This window comes from Phyllobates terribilis, unplaced genomic scaffold (assembly GCF_046119375.1).
Source record: "Phyllobates terribilis strain yellow unplaced genomic scaffold, ASM4611937v1 Scaffold_2__4_contigs__length_985480577, whole genome shotgun sequence".
In the NCBI taxonomy this organism is placed as follows: domain Eukaryota; kingdom Metazoa; phylum Chordata; class Amphibia; order Anura; family Dendrobatidae; genus Phyllobates; species Phyllobates terribilis.
This window is the reverse complement of record NW_027362762.1, coordinates 468,919,604-468,936,190: the sequence shown is the minus strand read 5'-3', so window position 1 is coordinate 468,936,190 and position 16,587 is coordinate 468,919,604. Positions and strand designations below refer to the sequence as shown.

At 37.7% G+C, this 16,587-nt stretch overlaps 1 protein-coding gene across 2 annotated transcripts in view; it reads left to right on the top strand.

Annotated features, from left to right (window-relative positions):
- CSMD2 (CUB and Sushi multiple domains 2) overlaps positions 1-16,587 on the top strand; it is a 1,528,443-nt gene that overhangs the window by 346,918 nt on the left and 1,164,938 nt on the right. For both annotated transcript variants that reach the window (XM_073665735.1, XM_073665736.1), the window contains exon 3: positions 14,512-14,624. In XM_073665735.1, the coding sequence (XP_073521836.1) occupies positions 14,512-14,624 (113 nt within the window). The remainder of the gene's footprint in view (positions 1-14,511; positions 14,625-16,587) is intronic.

The window sequence follows — 16,587 nt, the reverse complement described above, 5'->3', positions numbered from 1 at the left end:
CTACTTAGGCCGGATTCACATAAATGTATGCAAAATCATTCTGTTTTCATCCAGAAAAATGTTTCATTTTTGCATTATTATGGTGTTCCATATGTCCATTTTTCATATCTGTATTGCATCCGTAAGTCCGGTTTTCATATCCATGTGCTATCCATATGTCCATTTTATACAGGCATATAGCATACAGTTTTTCCATGCACCATTTAAAGGAGCCCATGCATGACCTTTTTTCCCCTCCCAAACCTGTGTATGTAGTGCAGAGTCAATTTATACACTCTCTTACCACCGTCTTCTTCAGTATGCAGTGCTGTTCTGCTCCTATTCTAGGGGATATCACCATAGTACTATCTGGCTCACTGTGTGCTTTATGCGGGAGTCTGAAGTCTCTTTTAGGCCACGGCCCCACTGTCAGTATTTGGTCAGTATTCGGTCAGTATTTTTTCTCAGGAGTGAGAGCCAAAACCATGAGTGGGTGATAAATGAAAAATTGGTGACTTGTTTCTGTTATACCTTTTCTCTGATTGTTCCTCACCTGGTTTTGGCTCCCACTCCTGAGAAAAAATACTGACCCAATACTGACCAAATACTGATATTGGAGCCGTGGCCTCACAGTGTAAGTCTACAGAGCCTCATTCTCACGCTCCATCGACTTACATTGTAAAAACCAATCCGGGTCACGCATAGCACACCGTGATCCGGGCAGTCTGCAGAGCGGTGACATCACTGAGAAGCTGAGCAGAACGGTGCTGGATCCTGAAGAAGACGGAGGTAGGAAAGTATAATAACACCCTCACACTACATTACACTCACATATACACAGATTTAGGGGAAAAATAATTCATGGGAGGTCTTCTATAATAAATTATAAAGGTCAAATACAGTTTTGTATCTTAATAATTGTAACGGATCCGCGAAAAATGCATAATGTAGAAATTCATTGAACCATACACACAGAAGCTTTAAAAACGAATCTGTGTCATTGGTCCGTGAGACTCAGAGCGAGTGCTATTCTCATCCTTTTTGTGGATCTAAGTCAACAAATTAAAGTCTAAGAGGATCTGAATAAAACGGATAAAACACGGAAGACATATTTTGTACTTCGGAGTTCCATCTGAATTTTATCCATTGTTTACTGATCCATTGCTTAGAGTCAATGGATAAAAAAAAGTTCATGCAGTCCTCCTTCGGGAAAAACAAATGGTTTACAATTGAGAAAAAAATCGGTCCATATCTCTTGGATGGTAATACTTAGGGTTTGTTGAGACTAGTGTATTATACGGACCTGTGCTATCCAAGTTAAAATCTGATAGCACATGGACTGCAAGCTGACCAATGTAATTCAATAGGGCTGCTCAGGTGACAGTTATATGACATGGACCAAGTGTCCGTGTGAAAAAAATCTCAGCGTGCACTCACTAGTCTCTCCTGTATTTCGGATGCGATTCTCTTATACCAGTCTATGATTATCCATATAGCATCTGATTTTTATGGAGACATTGCAACAATTAACATAGGAAACTGTATTTGGTTATTTACATTATAAATTATAATATGTTAATGTAGAAGTTTGGATGCCACACACGTCACACAGATGTGAAATATGGACACATGGATGGCATAAAGGAAAATACAGAAGAAAATTGTCCAATTTTTCTAAATGAAAATTGGATGATTTTTCATATGCTCGTCTGAACTCACCTTTACACGGATGTATGAATGTAGCTCAATTCTGATTTTAAAGAGAAAATACCAGAAAAAGTTTAAGCGATTATTTTTAAATGAAAAAAAAAAACTATTGAAACTAACAGCTGTCTTCTTATTTTGCTTTCACATTTTTAAAGTGACAGTCCATCATGGTCTGTACTGCACATTGAACATTAAAGCACCACTCCAATGTTTTTTTTTTCCTTGTTTTATCCCTGGAGTGGTGGCACTAATCTAAATTCCCTGCCCCTAGAATTTTAATCATCAGCCCTCATCTTCATCTTTTATCGGCGCCATTTTGGTCAGTCTTCTGCAGGTTGTGGCTGCTCCAGTGTTTGCTGGACAATCCGAAAAAGACCACTTAATGTAAGCCTATAACAGCCAGAACTTGGCTCTCGTAGACTTACTTTGAAAGATTGTGACTGTTACCTCTGACTTCCGGTCAGTCAGAAATTGTGTTTACAAGATGGCAGCACGGGACTGGAGTAGCGCCGGGAGTACCTGAAAACGGCGGCTGGTAAGTATAATATTAGGGCCAAAGAAGATTAGTTGCACCACTCCAGTGGTGAAATTAAAAAAAACCTCTGAATGGTGCTTTAATGACAAATTGATATATGAATAAATTACAGACATGTAAAATGACAATTCTTTGATGGAACACCATTCTTCCCAACTACTGCCATTTTTCTGCCTGCTGAAAAGAATTCTTCTAGCAATGGACTCCATAATGTGCTGAGAAAAATTTATCTTGGAAAAGTTACTCTGCATCTACCACCTAAATATTTATTCTGTCAATCTCTAACTGTTCTTTCCTGGATTGATACTAGAAATGGTTGTGCAGGATATGAATTAAGCTACATATACACTGAATGATTATTGTGAAACAAGTTTTTCTAGGAACTCTCATTTCACTATATTCTATTAATGTAAATCTCCCAATGAATAAGCAAAACACTCGTTCATCAGGTGAAATGATCTTTTGATTTTTACAGAAAGATCAACGTTCTCACCAGTGCATCGTTCTGTATAAACAGGACTTGTTCTGCCGAGAACAACAGCAATCTAGACGCATTACAGATTGCTCTGAGTGCATGTGTGAACAGGGTTCTAAATGACCGCCATTCAGTAAATGTTTACCGATTGGCAGTAGTATAGTGCTGCCGATTGGTCGGTGTAAACACTGACCATGTGCTTGATAATGATGTGCTGTTTGTGATATTGTAAATCACCCTGCTGGAAGTGAATAAGATCAATGTAATGAGTAATGCAGCTACTGAACCTAGGTCTGTATATACTGATGTAGGAAAGCTATATTTGCCAATCGCCTACTGTTCTGTTTTGACAAACTTCGCCAAGTACTGGTGAATATTTGCTAATTGCAAGTAGCAAGTTTAATTGTGTTACTAAAACTATATAATAGAAATTGGTTCATTGTAAATTAGCAATATTCTCAAGTCCACAAAAGCTGTCAGGACAGTATAAAAATACATTTTTGCATAAATATCTTTGTAAAATTAACTGTTTGTCAAATCCTTAGTGCGTAAATAATGAAACATTTGGTTGCTGTTGAGAAATGAAAACATTTTGTTCTTTGAGCAGATGCATAAATGTAAAGAAGAATTGAATCATTAGAATCTCTTGATACTTCACATGTAAAAGAAATGAAGCATTTTTGCAAATAGTCTTAGACGAATCAAAAGATTTTGTACTTACAGCTTCTCTGCATATCTGTATGTCTCCATGGTAACAGACTACAAACAAACCATTTTTGTAGTCTGATCATACAGTTATGGGTAACACGATTCTATCTTCATCCTTCTGGTGGTAAAATACAGACAGCAGAAGAGTAAGCACAGGGAAGGGTCTAAGACATGATGGCAGAACTAAGCTTCAAAGTTTTTTTCTATAGGGTGCAATTGTGGATTTCTGTATAGAAGTTGCATACACAAATAATAGGAATAAAAATAAATAAATATGTGCATATATCTTTTTAAAAGAGATTTCCCACTGTAGACATTTATGGAATATCAACAATGTCTTACTGACTTGCGTCTCCATTGATTTGGGGCCATTCCCGTGAGTCCCATGTAAGTGAATTAAAAAACCTGTGCACATACGGAGACACTTCTGCATTAATTTTGTGCCGGGGACCCACATCTACCTGACATTTATGGCATAGTCTATGGATATGCCATATATGTCTTAAATGGGATTACATACTTGGGAATACATAGCTTTTTGCTATAGTTGTTTTTCATTCCTATGTAAAACGAGACTATACCACTTCCAGATGACTCGCATAACGCTTGTTGCTTTTAGAAGCATATGGTATGACATTTCATATTCTCTTTCCAGTGAGCGCTGATTCTTCAGTAGAAGCTTATTAGTCATTAATATAGTAAGCATATGAAATAAAAATGTGTAATTTTCATGACCCTTATTGATTGTTAATCTTTAATATTAGTTATCGTGCATCTTCCTCTAGATGTGTTGAACTCTTGTTCATACTCTGATAGATGGAACCTCCTTTTATAGATACTTTAAAATTGATGAAGTTCTGTACATTTCCTGATTACTACATCCACTCAGGACTTCTCATTGCCTCCTATAGAAATTGCATTTGTGTTACTCCATGAAACTCTTTTCATCTACATTTTTTTTGCTCTAATTCTTCCAGTCTCTGGTGACAAGAAACAGCCCAAACTTAAGGTATTCCCTGTTTAATTGAAATGGTTTAGAACAAAAAAGTGTTAATTTGATGTTTTTCCTTCAGGAACAGTTATTCTGATTTGTTTAAAGGCATCAGGTGAAAATATTAGCCAGTGCTTCCCATAATCCCAAGAACTGACATTAGTACCAAACTCTAGGCCCAGTGAGTTTAAAGAAGCACTCCCAAGAAATTTTTTAGGAAAAAAAGGAGAACAGGGGTTCCAGCAAAAAAGGTTTCCATTTGGTAAGTATAAAATTTAGCTTTTATTTAGCGATTAAAAAATGCTTAATATTTGACATGTATCTTTCCACTTTTATAACAGCATACCAATGGCAGTTTCTGATTGGGTAATGGGCACACGATGGGTTACACCCCTTTTTTTTTACCGTGGTCTATGTATTTGATCTATCACAATCAGAACAATTTGACCATGATTAAGACCTAGTGTCGAAACGCGTAGGTTTTAACCTCTGTATTTGCACATTTGCCAAAATGTTTGGAGCATTTTTTAATCGCTAAGTAAAAGCTACGTTTTATACTTACCATAAGGAAGCCTTTTTCGCTGGATCCCCTTTTTTCCTTTTTTTCCTGGTCTCTTTCAGCTGCTCTGGCTTGATCCGTTCGAGGCAGTGAAAAGCTCCTCACCCTGAAAGGTGAGCGCGGACAAATTTTTTATTTATTTTTTTTGCACTAGAAATTTTTTATTCCCGAAACCAGCCTAAATGTGTATGTAATGTAGTATAAGTGTAATAATATACCAATCACAGTTTTCACCAGTTTCCAATGTCCCCTTCTTACGTGAATTCAAGTCCGAGTCTACGGATTGCACGAGCTTTATGTGTTAACCGGAAACCACTTTAATAATGTAAATCTACTGTATAGAGCCTTGTTCTAAAACAATTCTTGGGAGTGCTTCTTTAATTATATATTCCTGACTTGGACAAGCCACAACACAAATTATATAGATGAGGGATGAACAAACTTTTCTAGTCTGAGGACCACACTGTTAGGTTAGATGAATCCCAGCACACATCCTGCACAGTGTCAGTTTATGCAGGTGTTTTTTCATCTCTCTCATGTTTGAAGCGGCCTCTGCATGCACACCGGATCACAGTAGTGGTGTCATGGGTGTATCAAGTGTGACAGACAGTCGTTCTGGATCTGGCTATAAAAGGTCACTGTGCTTGTCATTGGAGATGCCTTCTTGATCTTCTCATCTCTGTAGTGTAGTGATATCCTGCTCTCTTTAGGACCCAGCAGTGACCTCCATCTCCTGCTGTTAATTGACACACCCTTGCTTGGTAGTTAAAAACTCTCAGTGTCTCCAGAGAGTCGCCGGTGATAGTTCTATGTTCCTCTGTCCATGCCTGGAGTACTAGTAGTTGTCTAGTTTCTTCTTGGACTTCCCTTGGATGACAGTTGGCATTATCTCTCTAGTTTCTTCTCAATCTAACTGTATCCCCTTTGTTTGTTTACCTTATTGTCTTTAGTTACAGTGGGGCCTGACTAGTGTTCACCCATAATCATCAACATTAACAGAAATAAACACTTGAAATAGATCACTCTGTCTGTAATGACTCTATATAATATATGAGTTTCACTTTTTGTATTGAAGAACTGAAATAAATTAACTTTTTGATGATATTCTAATTTAATGTGATGCACCTGTAGTATGTGTTCCTCTTTGTAGGGAGCAGCCGCAGCATCGTCACACACTAACACTGTGTGCTCTCAGCTCCTATAATGTCAGTGTGTGCATGGCTGAGGATTCAATTCAGGCACTGCTTCAAAACTAGTGATATCAATTAGCAAAAAGGTAGATAGATCAAAGGAAGCAGCTGCTAGAAAATGGTGCAAAGAAGTGAGTAAAAATAATAATAATAATAATAAAAAAGATAAAGAAATATATAAAGTAGTCACAATAAGTATTTAGTAATATATAAAAGGTAACAATGCACTTAAAACAAGCCTAATATAGAATATAGTGGCTAGAAACACTCTATAAAGTAAGAAAAGATATAAAAAAAACAGGTTTTCTCACTTTTGTAGGTTTTCTTACCAAAAAGGGAGGTGCGTAGGATGATAATTGAGGGGTGATGTTTCTCTATGACATGGAAAACACATGTAAGTAGCCACCAGACAAAGATAAGCATGTTTATCACTAGATGATTGGGAGACCACTCCTAATGGCAATATGGTCTACATTTGACAGGTGGGCTGTGCACACCAGATAATTGGAGTTAGAAAACACTGCGTACCTTTGGATATTTAGCTATACATAAGCAGTTGTGTTACTTTAGAAATGCAGTGACATTAAATAATTTTAGTTGTCATCATCATTTGACAATGATTTAACTGCTGTTCAATATTTGGGCAGGATCATGACTGTAGAGGATCCAGAGGTAGCAGTTGCTCCATTCTCATGGTGCCTTAGGATGTCCAAAGGTCCCTCTGGCACGTAAAAAGGCAACAGCATGATAAATGGCAGATGGCTGGTGGGAGGTACAGATTTTGCATTGAGGCCTGGGATCTTGGATGTAGCTATCTTTATCAGAGCTGTAGCGGAAAGAAAAGGAAATAAAGCATGTAACAAGAAATATACTGTAAGGATATAAGCATTTAAGATCTAAAGGCTGAAAACTACCCAGAGCTAGAATTCACACGGACAGCAAGATGGTTTTCTCGATAAACCATATGTGGCTATGTATGGCTTCTCTAGTATACACTGTCCTTTGCTCTGCACAACATGTATTCAAATGAGAACGTTCTGGTGATTTCAAGTTTCAGAACCTTGAAGGAAGAGAATTAGCATTACAATGCATTATCCAGCTCTGTCACATTGATAGCTGCCACTGTCAGACAACAATATCAAGAAACTTCCAGCTCTCCTTGGATCACAGAACCCTTGCAGATGACAGATTGTGAATGCAGATTTTAACCGTGCTGTACATAATTCAATCAGTGCCATTTCAGACAGTCTTTCACATCCCTAAGGATTTGTTTCTCCTGCTTTCTAATCCTTTCTGTAATTATTGGTGAGGTTAAGTGATCTCAGCTTAAAAAAGCGTTAATACATATACTGATTCCCACACTGTTCTGCTGCTCACAAAGATAATATACAAGCAGCCAGGATGGCAGCCAAAAAACATGGGCCACATGCTATACAAAATTATTGTAGGGTGTTCTTCTGTCATTTTAGATAGGGGTAGCAGGGATTGGGAGTTTCAATTTTAATATCCCATTCCCTTTCCTGAGCTGAATACATTGAGCATTCAGTCATTCAGTCACTTAGAATTTGACAATTTGTCTGGCCATTCATGCTGAGACCTTGAGATCCCCTTCATTTAGTTTTTATGGCCAATTGCCCCTTTGCAGCCGTACACATTAAATTTTACAGAAGGAATCCAAATTTTATTACAGTAAATTGAAGATATTGTCTAGAAAGGTAATAAATCAGCAGTAATGACAGAGTTTCATATTCTAAAATAGAAGCAATATAATCCTAACTATTCATGACTTTCAGATGTGTGATGGACACTTAGCCCCAAGCATCGTGATCGAAACTATAGAATCACAGATTGCTAAATAGAACCACAAAGAAATTTGCTTTAGTTGTGTAAAATGGCTTTAGGACTCCTAGTAAATGGGAGATAAACCTGTAGAAATGCTTAGCACATATAGGACTAAAAGGGGTTAATCGGCCAAGACAGTTTGATTGTAATCAGCTAAAAAGTTGGGAGAGACGGCTGCTCACCATATCTCCACCCCTCAGTGTGGTTCACTTTGTAAATTGAGACCTGTTTGTCTCACATATGGCTTTATTTATGGAGGTGTGCAGATCTCCTGGATTGAATGCCTTTGCTAAAGGACTAAGAAGCTGTACTCTAAGCCAGGTGGGCTAACTAACACTATTGAATGGACTTGCTACTTCAAGTTTCACTTTCAGCCGGAAAAGGGCTGTATTTAAGTTTTCCTGTGATGTGGTTTATGAGGACTGCAATAAACCAGCCGGGCATTTAAATAGAAACAGTTCCTGTGATACCTCATGTTGCTCTTAAGTGAGTAGCATTGTTACAGTTGTTAAAGCAGTTGTCCAGGCCCGGGATATGGACATGTCTTTCAAAGGCAGGGAAAGCTTTAAAGGGAATCTGTCATCAGGTTTTTGCGACCCAATCTGAGAGCATAATTTAGAGACAAACTCTGTTTCCAGTGATGTATCACTTACTAGATTGCTTGTTGTAGTTTTGATAAAAACACTGTTTTATCAGCAGGAAATAATCACTAGGTGACAAGTAAACCTGTGTACACAGTGTACACTGAAAGCCATCAATCAGTGGTGTGGGTGGGTTACCCAGAGCTCAGCATTCAGAGAACTGGTAAATCTGCAGCAGATAAAACAGGGATTTTATCAAAAGTGCAGCAAGCAGCCCAGTAACTGATACATCACTGGAGTAAGGGTCTCTGCCCCTACATTATGCGGCTCTCAAGTGGGGTAGCAAAAACCTCTTGACAGATTTCCTTTACAATGGAAAATAAAAGCATTACTGTTTTAACAACAGCTCCACCACATTCATCTTTTGTGAAAAAAATACCTCCAATTCCTAGACAATCAATTAAACAGTAACACAGGTATTTAAAATGTAAACCTACAGGAATCACCATAGGAGACAGGTAACTTGTCGATTAGGTTTCCTTTCAAATTCATAGATGTCCCAATTTTTTACAGCTGCCTGACATGCAACAACCAGTCAGACAGCAGTAAAGGTGTAACACACTCGGGCCTGCCACTCTTTGAGATCCACGGCATCCATGACCCTACCAAAGAGCTTCTCTCTCAGGCCTTCCCATAAGTACAGTTACCATAACCAGGTCAGCTGATATACATTGTGTGCACAATTATTAGCCAAGTAAGTATTTTTTCCATATCATCATTTTTATGCAGATTTTCCAACTCCAAGCTGTATATACAGTACTTGAAACCTTATTGGATGAAACATATCAGGTGATGTGTACTAGTGTAATGAGGGAGGGTGTGATCTAAGGATATCAAGATACCAACACGCATAATCAAGAATGCAGAATTATTAAGCAGCTTGTTTTCCTCAGAAGAATCCAGCAAAATTGGGACCAAAACTTTAATATTTAAAATTTAAAAGGTCTTACCAAAGACCAACATATAAAGATGCAATAAAAAGAAGAAAAAACAAACAAACAACATACCCTCCACGGTTGTTATTTCTACCACAAAATGAATATAAATATCACAATACCAGTCACAGTCTGTATGTAGGCTATCTAACCAGAAACTATTTGTAGCCTGTTTTCCTTAGGCAAAATGGGCCAAAAAAGATTTAACTGACTCTGAAAAGTCAAACATTGTTAAAAGTCTTACAGAGGGATGCAGCACTCCTGGAATTTCAAAGATATTGGGGCGTGATCACAGAACCATCAAAAGTTTTGTTGCAAATTGTCAATAGGGTTGCAAAAAAATGTGTTAAAAAAGATGCATATTAACTGCCAAAGATTTGAGAAGAAATAATATGTAAATCCATTATCCTCCAGTGCTGACATATTCCAGAACGGCAACCTCCCTGGAAGTACAAGGTGTTCAGTTCTCAGTACATAGCCAAGGCAAGAGAGGCTGAAATCTGACCACGGCTGAACAAGACACAGTAGGTGAAACGTCAAGACTGGACCAAGAAATAGTAAGCTTTTCAGACTACTCAGGTCTCTTCATCAGGCATAGTCTAACACAAAATCTGAAGAATCACATATTTACACACAAGGCACAAGAATAATGCAATAGATGAGACAAGTGACATGAAGCAGTCACACTCCTTATCTATTAACTGCTCCAATATTTATGGGCACAACTCTTTCTCAGAAGTCCAAGGTGTTCAGTTCTCAGTACATAGCCAAGGTAAGAGAGGCTGAAACCTGACCACCGCTGAACAAGACACAGTAGGTGGAAGGTCAAGACTGGGCTAAGAAATATCTAAAGAAATTTTTTTTTCAAAAGTTCTATGGACTGATGAGATGAAAGTGACTCTTGATGGATGGCCCATTGATTGATTAGTAATGGATATAGACCTCCACTGCAGGTGAGACACCAGCAAGGTGGAGATAGAGTCCTGCTATGGGCTGGTTTATTAAAGATGAGCAAGTTGGACCTTTTCAGGTTGAAGATGGACACAAAGTTAACTTCCAAATTTACTGTCAGTTTTTTGAAGACACTTTCTTTGAGCAGTGGTGCAGGAGAAAGTCTGCATCATTCAATAAAACCATGATTTTTATGCATGACAATGGTCCATCGCATTCATGGAAGCATTCCACTTGGCTATCAAGTAAAGACCTAAAGATTAAAGAATAATAACATGGCCCCATCATCACCTGACCTAAAACTTATTGAGAACTTGTGGGCCCTTTTTAAATAGTTAATTTACGGTAAAGGAAAACAGTACACCTCTATAAACAGTGACTGGGAGGCTGCAGTTGGTGCTGTCCAAAAAATTGATCACCAACAGATTAAGAAATGGACAGACTCCATGGATGGAAGGCTTATGACTGTGAAGAGTGGCTATATTGTCAAAAATTAATTTTTGTACATTTTGTGTAATTTTTTTTATTCTCAAATTAAACAGGACCTTTCACTAAATTTTGCATGTTGAACTGGATACAAGATGTAATTGTGGCTGCTGAGCAGAATAAATCATTTTTGCTTTTTTTTAATTTCATCTTTCTATTGCGGAGATATTTGCGATCAAATATTTGGCACCTACTGTGTTGACTTTAGTTAAGTCCAAGTGGTAGTTATCAGCTAGCAACTCAGACAGGGAGGAGTACATGCCCCAGAGAAAAGTATCTAATAACACAGACTTGGACTTAAGAAGCAAATTCATTATATGCCAAATACTTTATTGCTAATATCACTGCAAAGAAGAGGCCAAATTAAAAAAAAATTAAAAACTTAGAGAAAGGTCCTCTTTAACATGAAAATAAACAATTTAGATGGGAAAAAAATAAGGCAAAACCTCTTCACTTAGATACTCAGGTTTCAGGTTTATTAACCTTTTGGATTGACCGACAGCACTGTAGTTGTTGAATAAAAAAAGTATTCATAATAATTGTGCACACAATGTAGTTGAAGATCCCCCCCAAACTTCTTGCTCTTTTACAGCTTATTCTAGATGGAATTTTATATCTACTGCACCAATCATACTTGTCCTTTGGTGAATACAGGAAGATTATAGTACTGAGAAGCCTAGAGGTCATGGTGACATCATGCCGCAGCAATTTTACACAAAATAGCTTCCAAATTGTAAGACTGCAAGTACAAGCAATGTGAGTTGAAAGCCATGGATGACCTTGTCAGCATAATCATAGGGATATCCAACTTTGTCTTTGACTGTCCTCTTTATCCATGGCCATAGTGGAGAGATTTACTTAAAATTTACAGTAAAAAGTAAGAACCAAGAAAAAGAAGCAGGTGTGTTTGAAACTTTCAAAAATATTAAGATTTGAGAGTCCTCAGTGGTTGATACCTTTTAACACTAACTGAAAAGATGGTAATAAATAGCAAGCTTTCCAGACTACCCAGGTCTCTTCATCAGGCATAGAATAACACAAAATCCGAAGAGTCACATATTTATACACAGCAGGGCACAAGAATAATGCAATAGATGAGATAAGTGACGTGAAGCAGAACTATGAGTATGGGAGGGGTGGAGAAAGAGTTGTGGCCATAAATATTGGAGCAGTTCATAGATAAGGAGTGTGACTGCTTCATGTCACTTGTCTCATCTATTGTATTATTCTTGTGCCTTGTGTGTAAATATGTGATTCTTCAGATTTTGTGTTAGACTATGCCTGATGAAGAGACCTGAGTAGTCTGGAAAGCTTACTATTTATTACCAGCTTTTTAGTTAGCCATTAAAAGGTATCACCCACTGAGGACTCTCAAATCTTAATATTTTTCTATCTACTGGCTGACATGGTACAAAGATACATCTTTTTCCTGAAACTTTCAAGGCACTTTTTACATACACTTCAATAGTCTCAAAAAGTGTCAAGAAAAAGAGTCTTGGCTAATAGAAGTTTTTTAATTCACAAAAATTATTATACATGTTGCCCACTTTATTTTAACAAATGTGTTGGTGACATGATGTATCGGTATGACAGGTTCCCCTTCTGCAACTGTTCGCGTTGCTTTCCTCTCAGACTGCTCAGCTCTCCTGTCCACAAAATGGCTATTGGTGGAGGAACATGTGACTAGACCAGTCCATTAGTCTCCCCCAGTAGGATAGTAGCTTTTCCATGGGAGGTGGAAGGTTTTCAGTTGGATGAGACTGATGGACAGGTGTGGTCACATGTCCCTCCATCAGTAGCCATTTTGATAACAGAAGTGCTCTACTGTCTGTAAGAAATGCTGCACTAACACATACAGGGAGAGAACTTGTAATACTTATATATTAGTAAGTGCCACAAAATCAGGTCCCCTACATATTGATAATATATACATACCCTGGCCAACCCGTTTAAACATGTCCACCATTGTTCTTTTTGCACAAATTACTGTTGTGCATGGGGGCCAACAGTGAAGATGCTTAAAAAGGCAAAAGAGTATACAGACATTACAGTATGGGATCACAGCTGATTCTTTTTGTGAGGTAAAACATTTCCCTGCCTGTTTTTAAACAATGTTTTACCTCACAGAAAGAATCAGCTGTGATCCCATGCTGTAATGTCTGTATACTCTTTTGCTTCCTCACCTGCTCAGGAGATGTGGTATGATCAGACCATGTTCCTGCACAGTCAGACACAGCCATTGATTAAAATGAATTTTTGTTCGTGGAAAAAAACCTTTAAGAAAGAAAAATATTCATAAGTGACTAATGATGAATGGGGAAAGTGTAACTTTTTTTATAGGCCGCCATGACACAGCAAGGTTCTGTAGCACAATGAGTCCTAACAGAGACAAACAGACAGCACTGAGCTACATGTGGCCTGTCTAAGCTTCGCCAATATGTGACAGCAAGAAAACGTTATATGTTATACTATTCTTGTTGACAACATTGGGAAAAGCCCAGACCGACCCGTGATGGTGGCTACTATACAGTATAGGTGGAATTTAATAAGACTGATATTGAGTGGTTTATCTTGAAGTTCATGGGCTCCGAAAAAAGCTCCAACAGGGCCCCCAGCTATTGCAAATCTTTACCAGCAATGGGTCTTTTCATACTGTTAAAGAATGGAGCATGACCTTGAAAAAGGTTGAACATTTTTGCACAAAACGGAATACTGTTGCAGATAATTTAATAAAGATCCCCCAATGTCTGTTGTTACTTATTGCTTTGCTGCTAGTTCTAGCCTTTGTATATAGCTAAACATTTATAACTTTTGATGAAGCTTTGGCGCCTGCTGCATGGAGCATATAGCTTCAGGAGTGTACCTGTCTATTTTATTAGTTTGCCAGAAGAAATATTTCACATTGCAGAAATACATTTACTATGAGTGGAATTTCTCATTAATTCTGGTATATCATTTTCACAGAATTGCAAAATCATAAATAGGTATATATATTATATTGGTAACCCATCCTATCAGAAAGTAAAATAGTATGTCTTTAGCTTTAGGAAATATTTCATTATACATTTAGTACATTACAAACGTTTAAAAACAATTATGTTGTTGCATTGAACTCTATGGAAAAGAAATCTCACAATCAGCAATCAAACATAGCAGTAGACACATAATAATAATAATAATAATAATAATAATAATAATAATAACAATGCTGTGATTTTTGTGAGCGGTGACACTTTTCCTTTAAAGAACATTTACCATATGTTAATGCTTAACTTGACTCTTACTTTAATTCTGCACATAATACAATATGGGAAATGAGAGGGTATTATGCCTAAAATAAAGATGATATTATAAGCAAGCCAGTTATCTGAAGGTTTATAGTATTAATAAAATTGAAAAGACAGGTGGGAAATCTGCCATAAAATTTGGTTTATATGCTATCAAAGAATTTACAATTCTCTCTGCTGGTCATGGCTTAAAATGTTAATTCTTTGTCTTTTTTCATTTCGTAGGTTAACAGGTTTTCATCTTCCAGCTCCAATCGTGAGTAGTGGAAACCGCCTAACTCTGTGGTTGGTGTCGGACTACGCAGTCAGTGCTCAAGGGTTCCGCTCTACCTATGAAGGTCAGACCTGTGTGAAATTATAATACTGAGTGCTGAGATTGTTTCAAGAAAATATTATACAATTAATATTCATATTATCTGTTCACTCTTGTCATATGTTTTGAATTCTATTTACATTATAGTTGAACTGTGCATAATTATTTGTGTAATTACAGTTTATACAACACTGGGAAATTATTCGTTGCCGTATTCTTCTTCTTATGGCCATTTAAAGGGAAACTGTCAGCAACATTTCACCCCCAACCTATTTATATGTGCATGTTAGTTCTTTCAAAAGCCAGTCCAGTAATACCTTTACATAGCCAGTATGTTCCTCCATTACTGAGATATCAGCGTTTCAATTGATATGTATACAAGGCCTTAGATCTGAAGCCTCTGTCACTCCAGATCTATTCTCCTCTCAGAGCCGCGTCCTTTCACTTGACTGACAGCCTCTATGCTGTATGACTTTAGGAAAAGAAGCGGACAGTCAAGCAGGGGGAGACAATACTGGGTGGGAATAGAGCTGGAGTGACAGAGGCTTCAGAGCTACAGACTCATTTACATATCAATTGAAACACTGATTTCTCAATAATGGAGGAACAGACTGACCATGTAAACTTATTGCTGGACTTATCTCTGAAAGAGCTAACTGCACATATAATTAGATTGGGTGGAGATGGGGTGTAATTCTGTTGAAAGATTCCCTTTAAGAATAACCATTGGAGCAATTTTTTGATTTTTTGATGCATCCAATATACAAAAGTGATAAATTAATCATGTTTAAACTTTATACACGATTTTGTGTATACAGCTCTAATTCAGGCCTATGCGTGTCTATAATGTCATAATGTCATACTGTATAAAAAATCACAAATGTGATCTGATTCTGCAGTCATTTGTTAGTCTTTCATTTTCCTCCTCCTTCCCCCACCCTTACCTGTTCTGTACACTAGCAAGAATAAGAAAAAGATGTAGTAAAGTACATGACTGAAGGGTCAGGCTAAGCACATATTCTTTGCATGAGATTTATATATATGAATTAGTAAGAGTTTAATCAAGAAATTAGTCTAAGTTTACAGCAGTGCCCCTTGATGCACTCCAAACTGATGGCGGTAAAACCCAGCATCTGTGCAAACCATGCAAAAATCATAAGATGTTTGTAAAGCAGAAGCCTTTGTCTCCGTCTTAACAACTTATTTGCAACTTATCCAGTATCCATTGGAATAACTATTCCCAAAAATCCAGAGAATGGGATTCCAAAACTTCTGGAACGGAGGTCTTTAATAAAGCTGAGGTGCACATGCTCAGCTTCATTGTCAGCCGGAAACAGAGGCTGAGCATGGGCACCTCCGCTTGATTCTGCAGACAATTTCCATAAAGGAGTTGGAGAGAAGACTTGATATTTAAAAAAAACAGCGTACCTCTTGACCTTGAGCTGTGTGTGATGTAGGATAGCTTCAGGTGAGTAGATCTGAGTAAGTAGTATCAGACACATTCTACAGACAAAGTGATACCATGTTTGAGAAAAGCAGACTGCTTCTTATTATCCCCGAAAGCAAAAAAGCATATAAGGAAGTTTTATGAAACTGTCTAAAATAGTTGCAACCAATCACAGTACAGCTTTAATTCATTACATTCTGCTTGGAAAAATAACTAATGGCCAATCCCTTCTTCTTCAATTCAGTACCTCTACTAAATGAAAAACAATGAAAATTCACTTCCCACAGTAGCACCATTCCAGCGATGTTCTCGTAGGATGCAGCTAGTGAGCGTCCATTGTTTGGCTGCAACCGTCACTATTTTGTCCTGATGGGCGTGGGCCCTGACGGAACATTGACGAGCTGCAGCTAAACAGTGGTCACTTATTGGCTGCAGCAGGTATATAACACAACAATGCCACCCTCCGGGAGCAGTGACACTGACATCGCTGGAAAGGTGACACTGCGGGAGAGCAGTATCCATTGTTATATGTTACATTGAT